This window comes from Mangifera indica, chromosome 10 (genome assembly GCF_011075055.1).
Source record: "Mangifera indica cultivar Alphonso chromosome 10, CATAS_Mindica_2.1, whole genome shotgun sequence".
Classification (NCBI taxonomy): Eukaryota; Viridiplantae; Streptophyta; class Magnoliopsida; order Sapindales; family Anacardiaceae; genus Mangifera; species Mangifera indica.
The window spans coordinates 9,459,083-9,484,182 of NC_058146.1; the positions used below are offsets into that span (position 1 = coordinate 9,459,083).

Genomic DNA, 25,100 nt, shown 5'->3' on the forward strand with positions numbered 1-25,100 from the left:
CGGTTTTAATTTTGATTTGATAAACTTGAATCAAATTTAATTTGAATCATTTTTTATTTAAATCAAATTTGAATTAAAAGTATTCAAGATGGATCCAATTCGTATCCACTCCTTTTAAGAAGGACCCTAACATATCTGTGCGAAAGACAAGGAACAGTTCAACATATTCATTCTTTTATCCCTCTAAAACCTCAAATCTGTTATAAATTTAAGTTCACTGAGAAGATGAATGAAAAATTAAATAGAGAATCGCAAGCGGAGTTCAAAAGGAATGAAGAGAGATGGAAGAGTAAAAGTAATGGTTGTGCAGAATTTTATCAAACAAAGAAGTGAAGCATCAAGAGCTGTGCGATCGCGTGGAGGTGGTAGGGCGGGGCGTGGGCTTTATATAAGAAAAGCTTACTAGCCCCCACCTTGCACATGTAATGTTTATGCCACTTCTTTCTCATGCTTGTCTATCTCACATTTAATGCTTTCACACAAGGTTTTCAAACTTGTATACATGGTAGAAAGCCCACCGTATATAACACTCCTTATATTTCCATCATTTACAAATAATTATATTAATATTATTAAAAAAATCTAATAGAATAAAAACAAAAACAAAAACAAAACAATTATTTAATACTTTGTAAAGTAGAATTAGACATATTTAAATTATCTCATTAAAAATTTTACTAAAAAAACCGAACGGAACAACCTAATGAAGGGAAAAAAAGTATAGTACATATTTTGTCTAATATATGATACACTTAAACAATTAACTCCCCTTGATAAGTGTTCTTACTAATGAATACTCCATTTGATTATAATGAAATTAATTTGATTGTCAATTGTCGTTTATCGATATTATGCACTAATTTTTCAAGTATTGATGTCGGTAATGTTTTAGTGAACAAATCTATAAGGTTGTCAGTAGATTGTATTTGTTTAACATCAATCTTTTGACTCTACTAGTGCTCATGAGTATAAAAGAACTTCAATAAGCTATGTTTGGTTTTGTTTTCTTTGATGTATCCACATTTAATTTGGTTAATACATGATGCATTGTCTTCCTACAATATAGAAAAAGTGTCTATTGTGGAAAGAAGACTCTATATATATTCTAGATATGATGGATGACATACTATAACTATGTACATTCTCGGTTGACTTCATAGAAAGTTAAAATCTCTAAATGATTTGAAGATGTTGCAATCAAAGTCTATTTAGTGGAGTGTCGTGATATTTTTGTGTCATTATAAGTAAAAACATATCTTGTTCGTAAACAAGTTTTATATGGGTTAGAAAGATAATTAATATCTGTATATCCAACCAAACGAAAATTTTTAAGGGATTTGACAAAATAAAATAATCTCAAATCTCTAGTTTCACATAGGTAACAAAGTATATATTTGATTTTGTCCCAATAGAGACGGGTTGGTTGTAATACCCTTAAGTACGCTCTAGGGGTATTTATGTCTTATGTCTTTTGTCTTTGCTTTGAGATATTTTTAGTTTTAAATATATATATTCAAATGTATATGTGTTTATATATATCTATATATATACACAAAACAATTACAAAAGAAAAACAAAGATATATATATATATATATTAAAAAGTACCCGGCGGTAATCAAAATCTACAGAATGATTGATGATATGGCGTTGGACTTCATTGCAAACGTTCTTGGCATCTTCATTTTTGTACCGGTTATAGCGTATCATTATGTGATGGCTAACCCTAAATATGAAGGCAACTGAGGATATTTAGTATTTTGATGCCATTTGCAGTAGAGATGCCATGTTAGTTTCATAGACTAGGTGGCTGTGAGAGATGGTAATGGCGGCACTCGGCCAACTCAATGTGGACGAGCCTCTGCCGGCGTGGGGTTCTCGTAGTGTTGATTGCTTCGAGAGATTGGAGCAGATTGGTAAAGGAACTTATGGACAAGTTTTCATGGCCAAGGAAATCAAGACTAGGGAGATTGTTGCTTTGAAAAAGATACATATGGATAATGAGAAAGAAAGGTTCCCTATCAGTGCCATACGTGAAATTAAGATTCTAAAGAAGCTTTACCATGAAAATGTTATTAACCTGAAAGAGATTGTTACTTCTCTAGGTCCAGAGAGGGATGAGCAAGGGAGGCCAGATGGTAACAAGTACAAAGGTAGCACTTATATGGTTTTTGAGTACATGGACCATGACTTGACAGGCCTTGCTGATCGTCATATATATATATATATATATATATAAAGAGAGAAAAGTAAAAAAAAAAAGGAAACTTATACCTTTTTCCCTCATCTCCTCCGTCTTTTCCAGAAAAAGCAGCCTTTTTCATGCTTTTTCTTTGTTTTTAGAAACAAAGTAGATGATTTGAAAGGTTTTGAAAGAAAAGTAAGAAAAGAAAAAAAGAGGAAACACTTTTGGAGCCTTGGTAACCAAAAGATTTCTTTCTTTTTCCCTTTTCCTATGTTTATATATATTGGATGCATGTTATATATAGATGTTAGTGTGTTTTGGTGTTGATTTAAGGTGGTTTTTATGATCAAAGAAGGAAGACAAAAAAGAGGGAGCCAATTTAGTAAATGTTGGCTTGAATAAGGTAAGGGGTATTATCCTTGGTATGTTTCATGTTTTATGCTTTTGGTTCCCTTGCTCTATGTTATAAATGATGATTTTGAAGTTGAGAAATATTGTTTTGCCATTTAGGGGTATCTATATGTATTAGTTTGTTCATGACAGAAAGTTAGATAATATTTACCATTTTGTCACTGAGTTCGTCCTATGTTTTGGTTGTCTTATCTAATGAATCGTGAGTGCTATTATAACTTGTTGGAAAGATCTTTGAATCCTTTTTTCAATGATATATAGCTTGTATAAATTAGAGACTGTTGGACTGTTAAATTGTATGAACAAAAAGACTGTCTTACCAAATAAATAGTGAATATAGTTTTTTGCAACTAACTTCATCCCACATTTTGGTTGTCTTATCTGATTAATCATGAGTGCTAATGATATATAGCTTGTATGAATTAGAGACTGTATGGATTGTTAAATTGTATGAACAAAAAGACTATCTTACATAATAAACAGTCAATACAATTTTTTGTCATTGATTTCATCCTACGTTTTGATTATTTTATTTGATGAATCATGAGTGTTGTTATAGCTTGTTGGAAAGCTCTTTGAATCCTCTTTTCAATGATATATAGCGTATATGAATTAGAGATCATTTGGACTATTAAATTGTATGACGAAAAAGACTACTTTATTAAGTGAACAATCATGTGAACAGTGATTTACAATTTTGGAAAGAAAGAAAGAAAGAAAAGGAGGAGAAAAAGAAAAGGGAGAAAGGAAAGGAAAGAAAGAAGAGAAAAAGAAAAGAAAGAAAAGCAAGAAAAGGAATTTGGGGCTCAAGATTCAGGGGTCATTCTAAGAGTATGGTTTGGTGGGTTGTAGATAGTTTTAGATGGAAGCAAGATAAGTAAGATATAACGGACGTATGCATGCTATGAACTATAAGAGGGCACTTTACACTACACCACCCCTACTAGGGCACATCCGTAGTATAACATAGATCTACAATAGGATCCGCTCATAGTAAAGCATGCTTGTAGTATAACTCAATTCAGATTTAGAAATGGTATAGTGAGAGAAAGGAAGAGAGCTCAAACTTAGAAAAGTGTCAAATCCTTATAGTCAGCTTCTAGAAAGTATCAAATGGACATCAGATGGGACAAAGTATGACCCAAATAGTAAAAAATGAACTAGATTATCCCTTTGATTTCTTATGGAGGTTATAATATGAGATTAAGTCCTGAAAGTGAGTTAAAATAGGAAAGAAGATAGTTTACTTTATTCTTTTCGCTTACTGAGTGTTCTTATCTCTCACTTCCTTTTCTTTTATGATTGTAGGTACAAGTGATTATGATAGTTACGAGACAAGGTCAAGTTAGCGAAGTAGATTCAGTTGGAGCAGGTTATCTCCGGTTTATGTTACATGCATACAATCGCATGTCTTGTTGACTTTTGACCTTCTAGAGATAGTTGTATAGTTGTATATGATTACTCTATGTCTTCAGATGTTTTTAGATGAGTTTTCATATGAGATATATGCATATTTTGTTTGCTTCCAGATTTTCAGTTTTCTTAGAATAATTTCTAAACATTTTAATAATGAATTTAGTTTAAAGTAGTTTAAAAAAAAATAGATACTCTGGATATTAATTCGTAACATTTCTCCTTCGAAGGGTAATAATTCTAGGGAAGGATGTTATATTGATGTAAAGCTAAATTGAGCCAATAAATTTACTACGAAGAATATATCCAATCTAATGTATTGAGCCAAATATAATAAGGCTCCAATGACATTAAGATACGATATTTTAGGATTGAGTATCTTTTCATCTTTTTCTTTATGATGAAATAGGTCCTCTTTCTGATTGAGAGACCGAATAACCTTTGGGGTACTCAAAGAAAAAGTTTTATCCATATTAAAGTATTTTAATAATTTTTCAATATACATTGATTGATAGATAAACATTCTATTTGAATTGTGTTCAATCTGCACGATAAGACAATATTTTGTTTTTGCAAAATCTTCCATCTCAATTTTTTTTAGATATTCAGTAATTTTTTAGAACTCTTTAGAAATCCTAATTAAATTCATATTATCAACATAAACTGCTACAATAGCAAATCCCAATTTTGACCTTTTGATAAAGATATATAAACATATAAAGTCATTCACAAAACTCTTTTTTTTCAAATATTCACCAAGGTGGTTGTATCATATTCTTCTGGATTATTTTAATCTGTACAATGATTTGTGTAATTTAATTGAGTACATACCTTTTGAATTAACCTTTTTTGTTTTAGACAATTTAAATTCTTCAAAGAGTTTCATATAAATTTCAATATCCAAATTTTTATATAAATCAAGGATTTTAAAACCGGACCGAGCCGATCAGTCAGACCGTGAATTGGTACTATAGTTGATTACTATTTAACATAAAATCGTTATAATGTTAAATTCGAATTGGACAGCGGTTGAACCATCGGTTCGCGTCTGAACTGCTATCCAACCGGTCAAGGCAGTTCCCAGTACATAAGCTACATATAAAAGTAACAGTTTTATTTCTTTCCTTCTGTACCCTATTCCTTGCACTGCACGTAGACGCAAAAGGATTTGTTGTAGCCGATGAATATCTCCTACTTCACAAGTTGAAACTACCGTTTATTCATCTTTTGTCGATGACTGTTTAAAGATGTTTGCCGACGATGACGATGCTACTAAGGGGTGGTGGTTTGCAGGCCACAAGATAGCAATTTCACGACAATATTGTAACCTTTCACGGTGACTTCTTAGGCTCAAACGATGGTTGACGACGATAAGGTTTCGTTGCTGTTGTGACCGCTGACTTCTCAGGACACGACAGGAAGTTAGTGTGTATCTAAGGCTTTGAAAACTGTTTGAAAAAGCATTGTTTTCGTTTGTTTGAATTTACTATGTTTAAACAGTATATTATCACAAAGCATTGTAAACTGTTTGAAAAAACAATGTTTTTGTTTGTTTGAATTTACTATGTTTAAACAATATATTATCACTTGAATTTGTAAATTATTTGAAAAAACAATGCTTTGGTTTGTTTGAATTTAAAGTATTGAAACAGTGTATTATCACTTGAATTTGAAACAGTATATATTGAAACTTCAAAGTTCAAACAAATTAGAAAATTTATAAATAATAGGTCAATTTATATAAACAAATAATAATTCTCAATTTGAAAATATATAAATTATTAAATATTAATTGATTTATTATTAATTTGTAATTTTATATTATGAATTTGTAATTTTATATTATGAATTTGTAATTTTATTATGTATCTGTATTGAATGTTTGGATTGAATGTATTTCATTCATAACGTGGTTAGTTTCTAAGAATTTGAAAGTTGAATATCAGTCTTTTGTGATTTCGTATTTACATATAATAACCCAATATATGATAATTTATAACAAATATTGAAATTCAGATTACGAATGTATGAAGTTATGTATTGTGACCAAATTACGAATATTGTTAGTTATAATGAATGTATAGAGTTATAAAATTAAATAATAAATTTGATTATGAGTTTTTGAGTCTTTACTTTCACAAAACAAATATTGATGATATTAAATTTTAAAATTAAAAGTTATATTTTAAAAACCTAATTATAAAAGTTTTTATTTTTAATGCTCAGCATATACATACATATATATATATATATATATATATATATATATATATATATATATATATATATATATATTAGTATTTTGATTTTATTGTTATTCTTATATGCAATAGATAAATAAAATAGAAGTATGTCTTCATCTGGAGCTAGGGTTTCTTTAACACCATATCGAGTGAAAGATGATATTACTTGGACACATGTTTCTAAAAGTGTAGATGAGAATGAAAGGAAGATGTTGAAGTGTTTATATTGTGGTAAAACAATTAGAAGAGGTGGTATATATAGAATGAAGCAACATTTGGCTGGAAAAAAATGGGATGTTGGTCCATGCACTAAAGTTTCTCATGATGTTAGGTATCAAATGGTGAATACATTAAATGAGATTGCAACAAAAAATAAAGAAAGACAAGAATTTCGTAGGCATGCAACTCTCTTTGGTGCTACTATACCTCCATTTGAGGGTGATATTGCAATTGAAGAATTTGAAGGTTGTCTCCCCTTATGAACATGACTGAAGGCAATACTGGTATTGGATCTTCTAGAAAACAAATTAGACTTACAAATGATTTAAAAAGAAAAAGAACGATTCGGGTTGGGAATTTTTTTGCTTGAAGGACTACTAATGGGGCTTAACTTTCAATAAAAAGTGTTTTGGTTGGAAAAGAAGCCAAATGGAGAGTCGACATGGCTGTTGTGAGGTTCTTATATGATGCTTGCATCCTTCTTAATGCATTAAATTCTATTTATTTCCAACCTATGTTAGATGTCATTACTATAATTGGGTTTGGATATAAGCAGTTGACATATTATGAAGCACGAGTGAATTTGTTGAACGATTCAAAGAATGAAGTGTAATTAATTATTGATAGTTACAGAAAAAATTGGGAAGAAGTTGGTTGTACACTTATGGCTGATGGTTGGACAGACATTTCTAGTAGGTCGCTGACAAATTTTTTTAGTATATTGTCCAAAAGAGATTTGTTTTATCAAATCAGTTGATGCATCTAGTGTTGTAAAAGGGGTGGATAGATTATTTGGGTTGTTTAAGGAAATAGTATTATGGGTTGGGTCTAAGAGCATTGCCTATTTTGTGACTGATAATGGAGCTAATTATAAGGCAGCTGGAGGATTATTGTCGGTAAAATATAAAAATATTACTTGTGTAGCACACTGTATCAATTTGATTTTGAAAGATATTGGTGAAATGGATCACATTATTAGAATTTTCAAATGTGTATCTCTTGTGACAAAGTTCATTTATAATTATACATTATTGATTGCTTGGTTGAGGAAGAGAGAAGGATGGAGAGAAATTATACGGCCTGGTGTAACCCAATTTGTTACAACTTTTATCGCATTGCAAAGTCTTTTTAAGCATAAGCATGAGTTACAAGCGATGATCACTGACAAGTTTTTTATTGATTCTAGATATACAAAAAGTAATCAAGGTAAAGAAGTTGTGACCATAATTCTGAATAATGATTTTTGGAATGAAATAGATATAATTGTAAAAGTTGTGGGACTATTGATATGTTTACTTCGTATTGTAGACTCACATGAAAGACTTTTATTGGGATATGTCTATAATGGAATGTATATAACTAGATTAGGGATAAAAAAGTTGTTTAAAAATAAAAAGAAATTCTACAAGCCTTATACTCCAATAATCAAGTTGAGGTGGGATAGGACATTGTGTTGAGGTGTTCATGTAGCTACGTATTACTTGAATCCTACATCTCAATATGACCGTGAATCTTTCTGCGTAAAACCAAAGGTATTACAAGGTTTTCTGGATGTTGTTGAGAGTAAAACATTTATATTTAATGTTAGTAAGGCGAAGTTAGTAAAAGAGAGCATAATGTTTTATGATTGTGAGGGGAGTTTCTCACGTCAGCTTGCTATTAAAACATGCAAAACCACACAACCTAGTATGAATTTAATTTATATGTTTCTTATGTCTCGATTCTTTTTTCCAATTTATAAAATTATATATAATTATTTACATGTTATTTTGTATTAGATGAATGATGGAGAACATATCGGTACAATACTCCCAATTTATAAAAGTTTGTAATTAAAATTCTTAGTCAAACTTCAATATCTTCAGGTTGTGAGCGTAATTAGAGCGTTTTTGAATGCATACATACTAAAAAGAGAAATAGATTGGACATCAACGTGTAAATGATCTTGTTTTTATTCATTTTAACTTACGGTTGCAAAATAGGTAAACACAATTATCAATTATGCATTACATTTATAAATATTTTTATTTAAACTATTTTATCATGTTTAATGATTATTTACAACTTTACATGTACCCTACTTAATGCTCTTTAATGATTAAAGTTTAATCTTTTAATTATTTCCTTTTTATCATTTTGACAATTTAAGTTATGTTACAAGAAATCAAATTTTGATCCAATTAATTATGAAAGTATTGATAAAACAGACTTCTGGATAGTAGACGAGAAAAAAGAGTTCGATAAACTTAATGCAGATAAATTGGATCAAATGCTTTTTAGAGAGGGATTTATTCCGATCAATAATGATTCAACAAATTATGATTTGTCACATAATTTCTCAGGTAAAAATATTTTTTTAGTACTTACATAAATAGTTACACACTTATAGAAATTATTGATTTTTTAGGCTGAAAGAAAATAAAATGTTCAATTATAAATTTTATAGATAATACTATTGAAAAAGATGGTGTAGAAGATGAACAATTGATAGAGGGTGCAACAGAAGAGATGACTAGAGCTTTTATCATTAATGATAATGAAGAATGACTAATTATTCATTTATTAAACTTTATATTAAACAAATTATATTTTTGATATGTTTTGTTAAATGTTGAATTGAATATTATTTGTTTAATAATGGTTATGTTGGTTGGTTCATTTTATATTTTATTTAACGTATATATTAGATTTCTGATTTGTTTGAGTGTTCAATAATTAATAGTGCATGTGTTTGTAGAATTGAATTTGTTTTATGCATATGTTTTGTTTTGATGTAAAGTTAATTGTTATTACTTATTAGATTTATGTTCAATAATGCATATATATTTGTTAATTATGAAAACTGAAAAGTATGCACAATATAAAATTTATTGTGTAAAACATATGTAATTACTAATTAAACATAATTTTTTTAGGTTTTTACATAAAACTGTAATTCCAATCCAACCGACCGGTCCAAACGGTCCAACCGGTCTGATCGAAACTAACACTTAAAATGGTTTTTATCCCGATCCGGTTTTGAAAACCTTAATATAAATAAGCAGTAACTACATCCACTAGATGCATATCCAATCTTTCTACGATTGTTAAACTAATCAAACATCTAAATATGAGTATATCCATCACAAATGAATATGTTTCATCAAAGTCTATACTTGGCTTTTGGGAAAAGTCTTGGGTTACAAGCTTTGTTTTATATTTAATAATTTCTTTTTTCTTACTTCTTTTTCTCACAAATACTGATTTATATCTAATAAGTTGTATGCCCTTAGATATTAGAACTACAACCTCAAATATTTGACATTTTGTTAAAGAAGCTAATTCTGCTAAAATTGCTTCTTCCTATTCAGGTCAGTCAAATCTTTGTCTGCACTTTTCTACAGTGTATGGTTCAAAGTCATTATTATTCATAATTTCAATAGCTACTGTAAATGAGAATAAATCATCAATGTTAACCATTTCACAGTTCCACATCTCTCATGTGTAAGCATAATTTAAAGATATTTTAGTATTCTCATTTTTCTGTTCTTTAAGGGACTATAATCTTTTCTGGAGAAATATTAATTTTTCAATTATTTTAGAATCATCATAATTGATATCTGCTTGATTATTTGTTTTTATTTTTTGAGGGACAACACCCTTTGATCCAACAAGTCTATTATGCTTCTAGCGCACAATAGATTGATCAGTTATGACTTGAATAGACTATTTAGCAGTTACATTAATTCTTGTTAGTGTATTGACAATTGGTATATGTGATCTTATCACTTTTGTCGTATTTACAAATGCGTCAGACATTTGGTTAGTAATAATTTGTAAACACATAATCCTCTATACTTCAGTTTCACTTCGAGATGTATGATAATTTAGATGACATATGACAAATATGTGCTAAGTAAGTTCATGTCTAACTTAAAGAGATATTTTCTTTCGCCCCAAAAGTAGAAATGTTGTCTCATCAAAATGACAATCTATAAATCGTGTAATAAAAAGATCATTTGTTAATGATTCCATATACCTAATAATGGATGTTAAATTATATCCAATATAAATTTTCAAACAATGTTAGGGTTTCATTTTTGTGAGTTAAGGAGAAACAATAGGAATATATACAACACAACTAAATATCCTTAAATGAGATATATCAGATTTGTAATCAAGAACCAATTGTAAGTGAGAATACTAATAATAAGAGGAAGGTTGCAAGCAAATTAACACTGCAACATATGATATAGTATATCCCCACATAGAAGTTGGTAATTGAATTCGTAATAATAAAGTACGTGCAATTACTTAGAATTGTTTGATAAGAGATTCAATTAATCCATTTTGAGTGTGAACATGCATGACAAATGTTCAACATTAATCCCCATAGACATATAATAATCATCAAATGTCTTATATGTAAATTCATCAATATTATCTAGTCATATTAATTTGATAATTTGAGTAAACAGTTTAACAAAAACAACATTTTGAGTTGGCAAACAACAAACATGAGATTACCTTACAAATGCATCAATGAAGACTATAAAATAACAAAATGATCGACTTGGTGGATGAATAGATTCACATATGTCTCTTTGAATCCTTTATAGAAATGATGAAGATTCAACTCCAACTTTGAAGAGAGACGATCTGATTATTAATTTATCTTGTGAATAGGCGATATAGAATTATTCACTAGGGAATAAAATCTTATGATTCTTTAATGTATATCCATATAAATTTTCAATAATCCTACGCATCATTTTAAATCTAGGGTAACATAAACAGTCATATCAAAGTATAAATACTTTTGTATCAGAGAACTTCCAGTTCGTGACTGCGTAAGTTTCAATTGCCTTTATGATTGTATAATACAATCTAGATGATAAAACAAATAATTTTTTTAATAAAAACCGTCTTTCAGAGGCATTACTAGTTATACATATGAATTCTATATTATTTTCATTCATTGTTTCAATATGAAAACTATTATTTTTTATATCTTTAAAACTAAGTAGATTCCTTTTAGATCTAATTGAATATAATGCATTATTGATGCATAATTTGATCTCATTTTTTAACAAAATTATGACTTTTTCGAAGCTTTCAATCAGATTTATTGATCTTGATATAATATTTATTTTAGCTTCAATCGTTGCTAAAGTTGAAAAAAAAATATTTTCCTTAAGAATTGTGTGTATTATTACACTATCAATTAAACACGTCTCTATCATTAGCGTTTGAAGTCACTGCTTCAATTTTAGAATCCATATCATTTCATTTAAAAATTAAGAGTCATAACATACACAAAATAATTTAAAAAAATATAATAATAAAACACAAAATAATATTCCTACTATATTTTTTTATTTTTAATAGCATAACTTTAACCATATATGCTCCAATTTAAAAAATAGAATTTTATAGATGTTTGCTCAATAGTGGTTATTTGCCATCAACTTCGGTTTTATGCTCGGTCAACACCGATCAACATTAATCAATTGTTAGTCAAAACCGATAACTGTGGTTAACACTGATAACCTATTCAACAAATATCAACTTTTATATATATATATTTTGATCCAAAATTATACTGAAATAAAAATTTTAAAAGAAAAAATAAGATCAAAATATAATTTTAATAAATTGTATACCCGAAAACACAGAATTGGTTAGAAATTTTCATGAAATCCCTCAACCGTTTTTTTATACTATACAAATTTTATTTATTTATAACGATTAAACTCTCACATCTAATAAATACAATATAAAAGAATAATATATAAATATGAAAAATTAAACTTCTAATAAATACAATATAAAAGAGTAAGATATAAATGTAAGAGATTAAACCTAAACACAAATAAATTGATTTTGTATAATATAAGTTTCAATCTCTACACTTATAAACTCAATATATATTCAATATTATTGAATTCCAATAAGTAATTGCTTTCCAACTTTGCAGTGTATGGTGGAATACCAGTATGAAATGTAAGGGAAGAGAGCAATAGATACCCTAATTATCAGGTAACAGAAGATATGTTTACAAATCATCAGCTTTATCATCTATGAATCAAACAACAAAACAACACTAATATCCTAGCTCCTTTTATCTATCAACATTTTCACTTGCTAAAATGAAATTTCCTCAAATTTTACGTGAAGACAAGCCTGGGAATCAAATAAAACCCTGTTATCGGTCTTTCTCCATGGCAAAGTAACCTGACAAAAAAGAGTGAGATTTACAGATCCGTGATCACCAGTGAGACATGATCAAATAACAACCACCATAATACAGTTACACGGTGTAGTTGGCAAGAGAATGCAATCATCAAATCAAGTTGGAATCTTTGTCCCCTGCCAGAAAAGAAACAACAGTCATATGAAGCCTTTCCTAATAACAATCTAAATCCAGCAAAGAATAATTCCTACCATACCCAGCCTTCTGTGAAAGGCCAGCTCCACTTCTTTCCGGAGGGCTTCCAAATCCGTAGCATAATCTCTCTTATATTCCTCTACGCTTAAATCCTGCAGCTGCTGCTTTAACCTCTCCAAGGCAGTATCCAAACCACAGAAGTCTTTTAAAACCTGGATTTCTATTGTTCGGAATTGCAGTAGATTCTTAATCGCAACAAGGGCCTGTAAAAAAGTGCATCAGCACCATAATGATATTAGAACAAATACATGCCATCAAAATACAGTTGTAATCTTAACTCTTTTTGGAGCAAAGTTTTTGCAAAGGTCATGCGCATACTTATATATCACTTATACTAATATGGTGCTTCAGTTCTTATTAAAAATATTCACATTCCAAGTTAAAAATTATCAATTCAGCAATCAGGCAGCAGTGCTAACAAAGCATGGACATGTGTGAAACACTAAACCGCAAGAGAGAAGTTTAAGAGACACCTTCTCCTGTAGATCAAGATCAGCTGATGCTGTTAGATCAACCACAGACTTCAAGAACAAGCAATTGCTGAAAAATGGCGGTTCCACCTTGTGTACATTTTCTAATTGACATTCAGCCAGGTCAGCAACAAGAAACACAGCTTTTCTGCGAAGTCTGATATCAATGCTTGTGTTGCTCAGTATGTCCTGATAAAATATTGATCATAAATAGCAATAGTTAGGGAAATAAATTACTTTATATATACAAAAATTTTTCAAGCTCCCTTCTCTAGTCACCTGAAGCATCAGATCTCCAGCTTCGGCATAGAATAATTCCTGGCCAGCTACATTATTTCGAATCAAGGCTGAAACAGCATATAGTGCTTTTACAGCTTCTTCTATGAAACTAGATTTTACCATCTTCATTAGCTTTGACAGCGCTCCAAGTCTGAGGACCTAAGACACTTAAAATTATTGTTAATCAATTTTAATTTCACATATCTCATTCAAACTAAAAGTCAAATCCTCAAACACATATGATCATATTCACCATGACAATTATAATAAAACATAAAACCATATGATGGCGCAAGTAAGGTTTCCTTGTAACCAAAAAAGACAAAAAAAAAATGAACTACCTGCTTCTGAATAAATGGGCTATTTTGACTGGCTTTCCCAAGAATCCATGCAGAAATTTTCCTTATATCTGTGTTTGGGTGATTCATCTCTCGTATAAGCACATCAAAGCCCCCAAGTTTGCTCAGATCTGTGAGGCATAAGATTAGCTATGAAAATCACTAATTTGAGTAAAAAGAGAAAATAACATGAGAACCCAATAATTTAGAGACCCCAGAACTCAGAAAATGATTTGTTCAGAAACCACCAATTTGAGTAAAAAGAGAATAACATGAGGACACCCCAATAATTGGGAGACCCCAGAATTCAAAAAACAATTTGTTATATAATGTACTTCACTGTAATAATGCCCTGATAGCATTTATCATCAGCTTTTGTGAAGATACGTACACTAATTTCCCATCGCCTACAATGAGAAGAAAAATGGCATTCTTCAGCACTACACATACACTCCACAGTATAATACTTAGGTGCATACTTCTAATTCAAGAAAGAAATTTTCTGTGCAGAGGCCCATCATTGAGCTGTGTTTGAGCTCTCTTATTGAAAAATGTCAGCACAAGAAAAATTATTGGAACATATTTTGACATTTCTTCAAGTTTTTAAGCTTTCATGGAAACATGGGTTTATAAGGAAATAAAATAGATTAACGAGTGTTTTTGTTAATCAAAGAAGAGCCATGCCTAAAAATTAGCTAGAGCAAGTGAGAATAACTTGTGAATGATTTCAACTGTTTAAAATCGTTACCTAAGGTTCTAACATCGATCTCAGGAGTCTAATGCTCATCCCACAATAATTGCAAGAAATCTAGAATGGACCACTTAAATTGATAGGGTGGCCAAATAAAAACCATCAGATGCTCAAGTAATTAAGGAAGTTCCCACTATTAAGCCTAATACACTTGTAGAATAAGTTTGTAAAATTACTTGAGTACATATGAGTGTCCCTAATTTACAGCAGTAATAAGTTGTCATGGAATGAACCCATGGTATAATTGTAATTGATTTATCTCCTATAGTAATATCCCACTATGCTAATTCATCCATAAAAGAGAACTAAAGAATTTTCAATTTGAAAAAAAATACTACAGTAGATGTTGTTGAATTGCCATAACTTTCTAATTCTATCCCAAAAAATTCATTATCCACTATTTTCACATTTTTTATTTCAAATATCTTCAATATTCAAGAGATGAAATTTTGTTCAAAGGAGACAAATATTCACAGTCCAAGCATTCTATGCAGAAACTTTTTCAGATGAGTTAAAGATACTATCCAATATGACAAATGATCATATTATTTTGCATTCATACTAATATATATCTAATTCACTAAATAAGAGGTAGTTTTGAGCCCTCAAGAAGTATTTCATCATTCTATGCATATTTATGCTTAACAACTTGGGGGAACATAAGAAAGCAATGAAAATCTTTATTCCTGATATTGCTTATGATAATTAATATAAAAAGAGTGGATAATGAACTTTTAGAAATATAAATGGAAAGAAATGACACTATCACATCAGTAGTTATTGTTTTTGATGTGATCCATAGAAGTCTAAGAATGTTTGATCCAATAATGGAGGACACAAGCCAAAGTCATTGAAAATGTTTAAGACACAAGCTAAAGGCAAGAGGAATGACACGGCAGCCAAGGATAATGTGGCATATGACTTGGAAGCCAAAGATTATGTGGAAAATGATGTGGCACATGCTTGGTGACACGTTTACTTGACAAAACATGATGAGGTAAATTGATTAGGTGGAAATTCATGTGGAGAAAGCAAGAGAATTCATTTGGAGTCAGTTTCCTAGTTGTTATGGAATTTTTGAGTTTTTAAAGAGTCCTAAGGTATTTAGAAGTATTTAATGTTTAGGAAAGTTAATTTTAATTGAAGGGCTATGTCTTGGAGTACTAGTTCTATTAAGAGTTGTTTCTTAAAAGGATAATTTCCTAGCATTTTTTGTCTTCGTCAAATTAGAGTTTTCTGTTCTAATAGAGTTAGGCTTCTATTTCAATTACAAGAGTTATTAACCTATATAAAGGGTTGTAAGAAACAAATTAAGAATATGATTTGAAGAATAATTACATATAGTTTTATTTGTCTTTATTCCAATTCTTATCTAAGCAATTAATTCTTATTGATTCTTATTACATTCAAACTTTGATTTTTGGGCACATCAGTTTTTTTACCCAAACTGAAAAACCATCAATCTAATATGCATGAATAGAAAACTCTTCAATTTAATTCAAATAAATGGGAAGAGTGAAATATAATTAAGAGAAAAAATATTAGAAAAAAGTTAGGGCTTCATTCCTAACAACAGGGTATTCAGATAAATTAAAGGTATTGTTAGATCATATTTTTCAAACACTACTACTTCAAGGTTAGATACCAGAAACTACATATATTTTTGAGAACACTACAGAAAGGAGATAGAAGAGTACTGGCACAGGTTCATTTTGTGCCTCCTCATCCTAAAGAATTTGAACTTCAAAGTGCACACAAACACTGCAAAGTAATATTTATGCCTAGGCCCAATAATAAAGAACTTTTTAACTATTTAGACTGTTAAAGGGGCTTCATTTGCCACTCTGACATTACTAATTACTTGATGGGAGACCAAGGCATTTCAACTGTGGAGGAAAAATAAGACCACATTATGAAAGGAAATGAGGTCGACAGAAAATATGAGGAAAGAGAGGGGTTGGGTGGAAAAGGCGAATGAGGACATTGAAGAAACGAACCAGAGGCAAAAGAGAGGATGAGTGAATGATGTAGCAGTTAAGAATGACATGACAACATGTTTGGCATGACATGGCAAAGCAATGTGGCATGAGTTGGCATGTTTCTTAGTTGTGGGGAATTTAATTTAATTAGCTTTCCTAATGTTATTGAGTCTCTAATTTAAAGTCAATTTTCTTTTATTTTGGGTTAATTATTAAGTCTTAAAGGAATACTATTTTGATTTAGGAAATAAAAAGCTTTTTAGGCTTATTTAATTAGGAAAACTCAATTTTAATTAGAAGTCTATTAATATTACTTCCTAGAATTATAGTTCTCTAGAATTTGAAATTAATTAATTTTCCTAATTCCAGTTAAACTATTGTTCTATTTTAATAATTTTTCTATTTTAATAGAATTAGCATTTTTATTTTAATTAGGAAAGTCACTAGCCTATATAAAGGGTTTAAGTCTTTTAGTCAATCAATTATCATATTATTAATAAAATTCAGTTTGAGTTTTTTAATAATTGTTTTGCAATTTGCATTGAATTCTTGTTTATCTCTTTGCATCTGTTGAACAATATCAACCCTAAACGTTCTTGTGAACGACATCCCCATCAGTGTTTATCATGTGTCATTGCTACATCCCAAAAGAAGCATAAAAACACTCGAGGTGGCAATTCAAAGAACTAAAATGTTTTACAAAGATCTTCTCACTTCCTTTGACCAATTTTTAATTTTGAAACCATTTTTTGTTGACAACAGAAATTAAAAATGTGAAAGATCATTATCAAAAATATTAAAACGAATGCAGTAAATTATATTTTCACTGGAGTGTATATGTGCATTAAGATAAAATAGGAGAACCATACATACCATTTGCGTTATCTATGGACTCCGCAAGAATCAAAAGCTCCTGCAGGGCACGGTAGTGATCTTCCACGGACAGAGAAGAATTGTTCAAATCACCTAACGCAATTTGCATCAACTGTGAATCTGATGGCATTTTCAACTTCTCCATAAGTTCCTGTGTCAGCACTGAAACAAAAATAAAAATCCGAAACATGTGCTAAACATAGTAGAAACAGGGCATACCAAACATGTAAAATCCACTTGGAATAGCTGAAATAATTGGTGACAAACATAAATCAATAATGTTTTAGTACAAGATTAATTCTCCTTCAAATAGTCCAAAATGAATCAGCTTTAAAGAGAAAATGTTTGACCTTTATTTCCATTTGGCGCTTCTTGAGCTCAGAAGGAGATAAACGCTGGACATCCTGCGCAGTTTCCTTCAACTTGGCTGAATCAGAATGACCTGACAACAATTTGAAATTTAATTTAATTAGAATTAGAATTATGTTATTGGGAAAAAAAATGGAAGTAACGATTAGTTAAGTAACCGTACCTATGGCCCACTGTAACATCCCATCAAGTGAAGAAAAACCACCGTCAAGTTGATCAGGATCTCTGACAACAGAAGCCGCCGAAGTATCATCGTTGGGTTCGGTTTTTCGCAGCAGATCCTCCCCTTCTTTGGCAGTAGACCAAAACAGACTTGACGAAAATGAGTTATTTTCACGCTCCGCCGTCGCCGCCGCTGTCAGTAAGAATATTAGACACAGAGAAAGAGAGTAACGTGAGGCTACACTCTGTCGTCCTGCCATGGATATAATCCAGATACTATCACCGCTACACCACGCAGCTTCCCTTTATTTGGTGAATTATGTTGCTCTTGCTTTTGGGAATTTATGAACTGTCTCTTTGATTTTTCCTTAACACGTCACATCTTTCAATTACTACCGTTGGTTTTCCATCTGACGGTCCTGGATACTTGTAGCGATTATAACACTTTGATATGATAGAGTTCTAAAGTATAAAAAATAAAAGGAAACTTGCAAAATTAAAAAAAAAAAAGGTACATCCGTTGCAAATTGCACCACTCATATTTGGATTTATTTATAATTATAATTATATTTGTTGTATTTTATAATCTTAAAATTAATAAAAAAAGAAAAATTAAATTAATTAGCATAAATATTAAGGGTTTAAACAAAATTACTTCAAAAATTAAAAATTAAGTAAAAATGTCCTATTTATCTAAAATAATTAAAATGCTCTTGTATTTAAGCATAAAATTTTTCATATCCCTATCCATTTTCCCTTGAATTCACTATTAAAATTCAGTAGAAAACCTGAGACTTCTACTGGCTCAGTGGTTGTTCAACTTCTTCGGAAATTTTTTTACATTTTTCTTGTTTTCGAGGATGAAAATGACAAAAAATGTTAGTATATCATCTCTACTCTTATGTAAATCATTTTATTGTTAGGATTATTTGAATCAATATATTTGAATAATGCATAAAATGTAATTATTCAAATCTACTCTTATTTGAATCATTTTATTGTTAGGATTATTTTGATTTGATGAAAATTTCAAGATTTGAATGTTTAGAGTTTTGGTTTTGAATAATGCATAAAATGTATTGATTCTTATTAGTTTTGATTTATTTTTTTTAGAGCTATTGTGTTATAGAATGTGTAGATTCGATTTTTATTGAAATTAAAGACTGAAATGATTTTTTGATCTAAAAATGGCTTAGTTTGACCAAAGATCCACCTTGGGGAAATCTTGGGATTCCCTAGGGTGAATAAAATCTCTTCCAGATTGAAACGATGCCATGTGAGAGGGAGGGAATGCAATTTTTGAAACAGTAAGGACTCGGGGGACGACGGGGGAAACCTTGAGGAGGAAAGTAAGGGGTGCTCTTGGGGACCTTGGAGAATTCGGGTGGTGGAGGAAAAATTAATATTTTGAAACTATATGACCTGTAGGAGAATAGAAAATATATAAGGGGGAAATATGATTTTTTTAATATTTCATTGTACTCCCTAATATATTATATACTATCAAAATAAACCCTATATTTTCATAACATATACAAACTTGATATTCTTAGAATATCAAAATACCTTCTCTTTGTTTGTGTATTTTATTTAACACCTTCATATTTTATCTAATTTTAAAATACCCTTATATTTATCTAACATTTATTTAACATCTTCAAATATTGTATTGTATCAAAATGTCCTTAGATTTTATCAAAATATCTTTATATATTTCTAACATTTTGTTTAAAACTTTCTCACATTTTTTAATTTCAAAATCTCTCATATTTTTCTAACATTTTTATATAGCCCTTTATATTTATCTAATATTTTATTTAACACCCTTATATGTTGTCTTGGATCAAAATGTCCCCATATTCCTAACATTTCATTTAAAACCTTCATCCATTGTTTATCATCAAAATGCCCCCATATTTTTCTAACATTTCATTTAACTTCCTATATTTATCTAACATTTCATGTAACATTCTCATATGTTATTTTATATTGACATGCCCCTATATTTTTCTAACATTTTATTTAAAACCTTCATACATTGTTCAATATCAAAATGCCCCTATAATATACGAACTTGATTTAATAAATAAAATTAAGTTTTGAGTTAAGATTTGTATAAATACGTTTTTCTCATGAATTGATTTGTTTCAACTCAAATTTAATAATACAAATTTTTTTCTTTCGAACAAACTCATAGTATCAAATATTGAGTAAAAATGAAAGAGAGAGTGAAAGTTTAAATGATGTGAGAAATGTATGAGAGTGAAAGTTTATAGAGAAGTGGTAAATAGTAGTTTTGGTATTTTAAAAAAATTTTAGGGCATTTTTACTTGAGACTTTGATTAGGGCATTTTACTTAAATACATTTGGGTATAATTATTATAAAATATTTTTTATTTTATTTGTTATATTAATTGAAAATAATATTATTTTTGTTCTCAAAAAATTAATAAATAAAGATATAATTATAATAAAATTAAGATTATTATTTAATACATAAGGTAGATGTGGTAATCAGATTATCGAAATATTTTATTATTTATAAACCTAACAAAGTAATATAAGTAATAAAAGATAAATTATTCAAGTAATATTTAATTTTCCTCAACCAAACGACCCTTTTTATCTAAAATGATTCCGCAAAATTTCAACCATAATTTATAATATTACAACTATCACAATATTGATTGCATATTTAGGAATTATGTAATGTATTATTCAAAATATGTACACAGTTAGAGTTACGACAAAGGCTAGTTATCCTCGTTAGCCCCCACTAGAGCTTTGATTTTAACTTAATTGAATTGAATATAGTAAAAAAAATGAGCTATATAAATTTTAGTGTAAAGGTGATCTTCATCATAAATTAATAAGTAGTTATCCCTTTCCCTAACTTCGCCCAAGAACCATATACAAAATGGGAACCAACAACAACACTAAGCATACAACTAAGTAATGATTTAAAAATGTGAAATTAATTAAAATGATCAAATTCAAGGGGATTTAGAAGAAATTGATTGACTTTTTAGGGTTATACAAATAAAACAAAAATGTCTAACGTAATACCGTCACTCCTTTTATAAATCCTAATGTTTTATACAAAACATCATAAACAAACCTTATAAACTTTGAGAAGAAGGAAATTCATTAAATTCATGTATTTATACTAATATTAACTCTAAATTTTATTTATTTGATGATTGTTTATTATTTTTGGTGTGTTGAATTTATTTGACAAGCTTTGAAATGTATTTTAAAATAAAAAATGATAGAAATGACTAACATGATATATTTTTAATAGAAAAACATGAGGGTAAATTAATATTTTATGATATAGTTTTTTAAAATTATATTTTACCATGTAGGAAGGGTAAACTGATAGTTATCATTCGAGTTTTTTTTTATATTTTATTATATAGGGGTTTTTTTATATTTTACCAAGTGAGGGATAAACTAATATTATATCATGTAGGGGTTTATTGATATTTTATCATAGATAGAGTAAAATGATATTTTACAATATTTGTATTAAATTTTTTTAGAGTATATTTATACATTTAGTTATGAAATTTCTCATTATTTTAATTACGAAATATATATAGGAAACTTTGGTATTAGCATAAATGGATATTTTACTATAGGGGGAAACTGATATTTGACCATGTGGAGGGTAAATTAATATTTTACTATACATGTGTAAATTGATATTTTCCCACATTCATATTGATTTTTTTAAATATTATACTTATATATTTAATTATGAAATTTCTAAAGATAGTAATATAAAGGGGTGGAAACGGAACAGAACGGGGATAAGATACATGTGTCCTTGTTTCTAGCCTATCCTTAATTACAAAAATATTTTTCATCATCATTCCCTTTCCTATTGTTATCGGAGAATCCACTCTCTATTAGGGTGAGGGAGAGATGGGGACCCTAAATTTGGATTGTAGTTACTATTTCTATATGGAATAGTTACATGGAAATAAAGAAAAGATTTGAACTGGGATCCCTTTTTTATTGTGGTCAAGAAATTGATGTTATTCTTATTAATTAACTTGAGTTTGAGGAGAGAATCCATGTCAATTATGGTAATTAAGGTACACGCAGTTTCTAGCATGCAAATCTAGTTCATATTTATGTACCACTAGAGGTTGAGATTGTTTCGAGTTATTCATTTCATTGGCTATGCTTGAACTCTCTAATATGCCTATCTCTAGAGAGAATGATAAGATTGCACAAAAATGGGGACTTTTTAATTGTATATTCAAAGAAAAGAAGTTGAGCCAAGGGTAGTTGAAGAGCACTTCAAGTAAGGTCTATGTCGATTATGTATTCTCTTTGAGATGCTTTTGTTCGAGTGTGAATGGTGATCTTATAATGGTCATGCGATGATGATTTTTTTCCTTTCATAAAACTACTCTAATAAGGCTTTAATGTATAAACTGTTATATAAGCTAAAATGGTTTGTTAACTCCTCCACTAACCATTGATTATATCTTTAATGGTGGGATATATTAAAGCTCACAAAATGAAGGTCCTAACGTGATGAATTTTTGAAAACAAACATACACTATCTGTTGTCAAAATTTGTATCACCTAGAAGACTCAACATTCAAAGTTTTCAGTGGTTTATTTTGTAGTAAATCATCAAGCAATGGTGGGAGGTTAGTAATTTTATATTCTGTAAATTTGTATTTCTATCTTGCATATTTTGTGTTTGTGCATAAATAGAAACATTTTTTTATGTCCAACATTTGGTATTAGAACATCTATGACTTGTGCCTTGCTTTGTTGTTGAATTGCCCTGAATTTTATGTTTAATCAAATTTTGCTTTAGAGAGTGAAAATTTACTTTAGGCATTTTCTGCTTACAATTATTGTTTATGTGAATTTTACATGAAAATTTGGGAACTCTGATATATGGAACATCAAAATTAGAGTTTTGTAGGCTGATTTAGGGTGTTTTCTCTATTTGGGTCTAAAACTAGATCAATCAATCCGAATCATGATCCGACTAAAGGTTAGAGATGACATTTAGATGACATGTTGGTTGCACATGGTTTTTGCAACCTACATGTCTTACTTATTTCTCTAGTGTCTTCTATATTACCTTATTCAGTAGACATGTCATCTGCATTTAGAATATGTATACAACATGTCGTTTATCTCCTATTAATAAAAAAAAGGTTTTTGTCTTTAGGTGACTTAAACTCGATAATGAGACCTACTGACTTGGTTGTTGAACCATTAAACTAGTTTTGCTTTTTACTTCTTTTAATGATTACATTGTTTAATTATACTATTAGTTTGTTGATTGATTTATAATCAAAATTATTTTTTATAAAACTATTTTGCAATTTGCATATATGAATTGTTGTTAGACAACTCCTTAGGATACCATTGGGCTGTTTTGGTTCTTCTGTTTTCAAAATTCATCAAAATTTTATTAAAATTTTGTTTGACTAGAATAGTGTTAGAGTGTGCTTAAGCATATCATGCAGATAAGGGATATATTGGCTCAATTAAAGGCTCTTGAGATTGAGATGTCCGAATCTTTCTTGTGCACTTCATACTGAATTCACTTTCATAGCAATATAGACCTTTCAAAATCTCTTATAACACACATAAGGAAAAATGGTCAATTAATGAACTCCTAACCATGTGTGTACAAAAGTAAGGAAGATTATTGATAGAAATGGGTTAAAGTGCACGTATGGTTATTAAAAAATTGGCTTTTTAGGTCCCACATTGGTTAATTTATTCTCTTTGTATTTTACCAAAGGCTATAAATAGAGGCCTTGGTTTTGATTCAAAATCATCTCAAAAACAATTGTAGTCAAACATAATTGTATTGAAAGAATCCTATTATTAGGGAACTCTAATAGTTTATTTTTCCTTTGTAACTATTTTTTGAAAATAGTGAAAGTAGTCAGAGATACCTAAGATGTAGGTATATTTACCAAACCTTGTAAATTCTTGTGTTTTTTTCTTTTATTTTTCTGCATTTTTATTTTCTGCCTTAATTATTTCTTATATTTAATAGCATAGTAATTGTGTTTTATATTTTCGCTACATAACAAGTGGTATCAAAGCCTAAGTTTAGGATAGTGGGTAGTTATTTATATGGTTATATGCATGTTTAGGAAAATACTATCTAAGAAGGTTGGTTTTTAAGGAGGCTTTGTTCCTACCAATCTTTCCAGGGTATTTTCCTAATGCATATATTATCATTTTTTGGCACTTACTACTAACATAGGTTATAGTAATTTTTTAGCTATTGAATATAAATTTGTGAGACTTGGTTATTTGAAAAACTATTTACCAAGTAAATTGTAGTTAGCAAAAAATGACATCGACATCAACAAAGACAATTATGACAACTGCAAAAATTGATGTGGAAAAATTTGATGGCTAAAACAATTTTGGCTTGTGGTAATGTGAAGTGATAGACCCCTATATTAAGAAAATCTTGATATAGCTCTGGAGGAGGAAAAACCAGAGAAGATGGATGACAAAGAATAGGTGAGGATCAGCCACCAAGCTTGTGGTACAATCCATATGTGTCTTTGTAGAGAGTAGAAATATATATTCATGAAAGAGACATCTGCAAGTAAGATGTAGAAAACATTAGAAAACAAGTATACGAAGAAGAGCAATAAGAATAGACTTTATTTGAAGAAGAGATTGTTTCGTCTTCAATTGAAACCTAGTACAAGTATAAGTGATCATATTGATATTTTTAACTAGTTAATAACTGATTTACTGAATCTGGATGAAACCTTTAAAGATGAAGATAAGGCAATACTTCTACTAAGATCTTTTCCTAAAGAATTAGATCACCTAAGCATTACATTACTTCATGGAAAGGAGAAATTGACTAACGATGAAGTATGTGTTACTTTGAATAATAATGAAATTCGAAAGAAAGATCGACAAGAGAATAGAAAGACAACTATTGAAACCCTTACTACAAGAGGAT

At 29.5% G+C, this 25,100-nt stretch overlaps 2 protein-coding genes across 3 annotated transcripts; one reads left to right on the forward strand and one right to left on the reverse strand.

The window, feature by feature from the left end:
- The first annotated feature begins 1,631 nt into the window (after positions 1 to 1,631).
- Positions 1,632 to 1,802, forward strand: LOC123228439 (dolichyl-diphosphooligosaccharide--protein glycosyltransferase subunit 4A-like). The gene has a single exon (XM_044653873.1). The coding sequence runs from the start codon at positions 1,632 to 1,634 to the stop codon at positions 1,743 to 1,745; it is 114 nt and encodes a 37-aa protein (XP_044509808.1). The 3' UTR covers positions 1,746 to 1,802.
- A 10,647-nt stretch (positions 1,803 to 12,449) lies between these two features.
- Positions 12,450 to 18,444, reverse strand: LOC123226909 (hsp70 nucleotide exchange factor FES1-like). 2 transcript variants are annotated; one of them, XM_044651476.1, is made up of 8 exons: positions 18,120 to 18,444; positions 17,938 to 18,029; positions 17,588 to 17,738; positions 13,988 to 14,115; positions 13,647 to 13,805; positions 13,371 to 13,556; positions 12,899 to 13,100; positions 12,450 to 12,818 (listed from the first exon to the last, which is right to left on the reverse strand). In XM_044651476.1, exons 1-8 carry the CDS (start codon positions 18,376 to 18,378, stop codon positions 12,793 to 12,795), a joined length of 1,203 nt encoding a protein of 400 aa, XP_044507411.1. In that variant the 5' UTR covers positions 18,379 to 18,444; the 3' UTR covers positions 12,450 to 12,792. The 2 variants fall into 2 exon arrangements, with proteins under 2 accessions (XP_044507411.1, XP_044507410.1); XM_044651475.1 differs by having other exon boundaries at positions 12,894 to 13,100; positions 18,120 to 18,442.
- Positions 18,445 to 25,100: the final 6,656 nt, after the last annotated feature.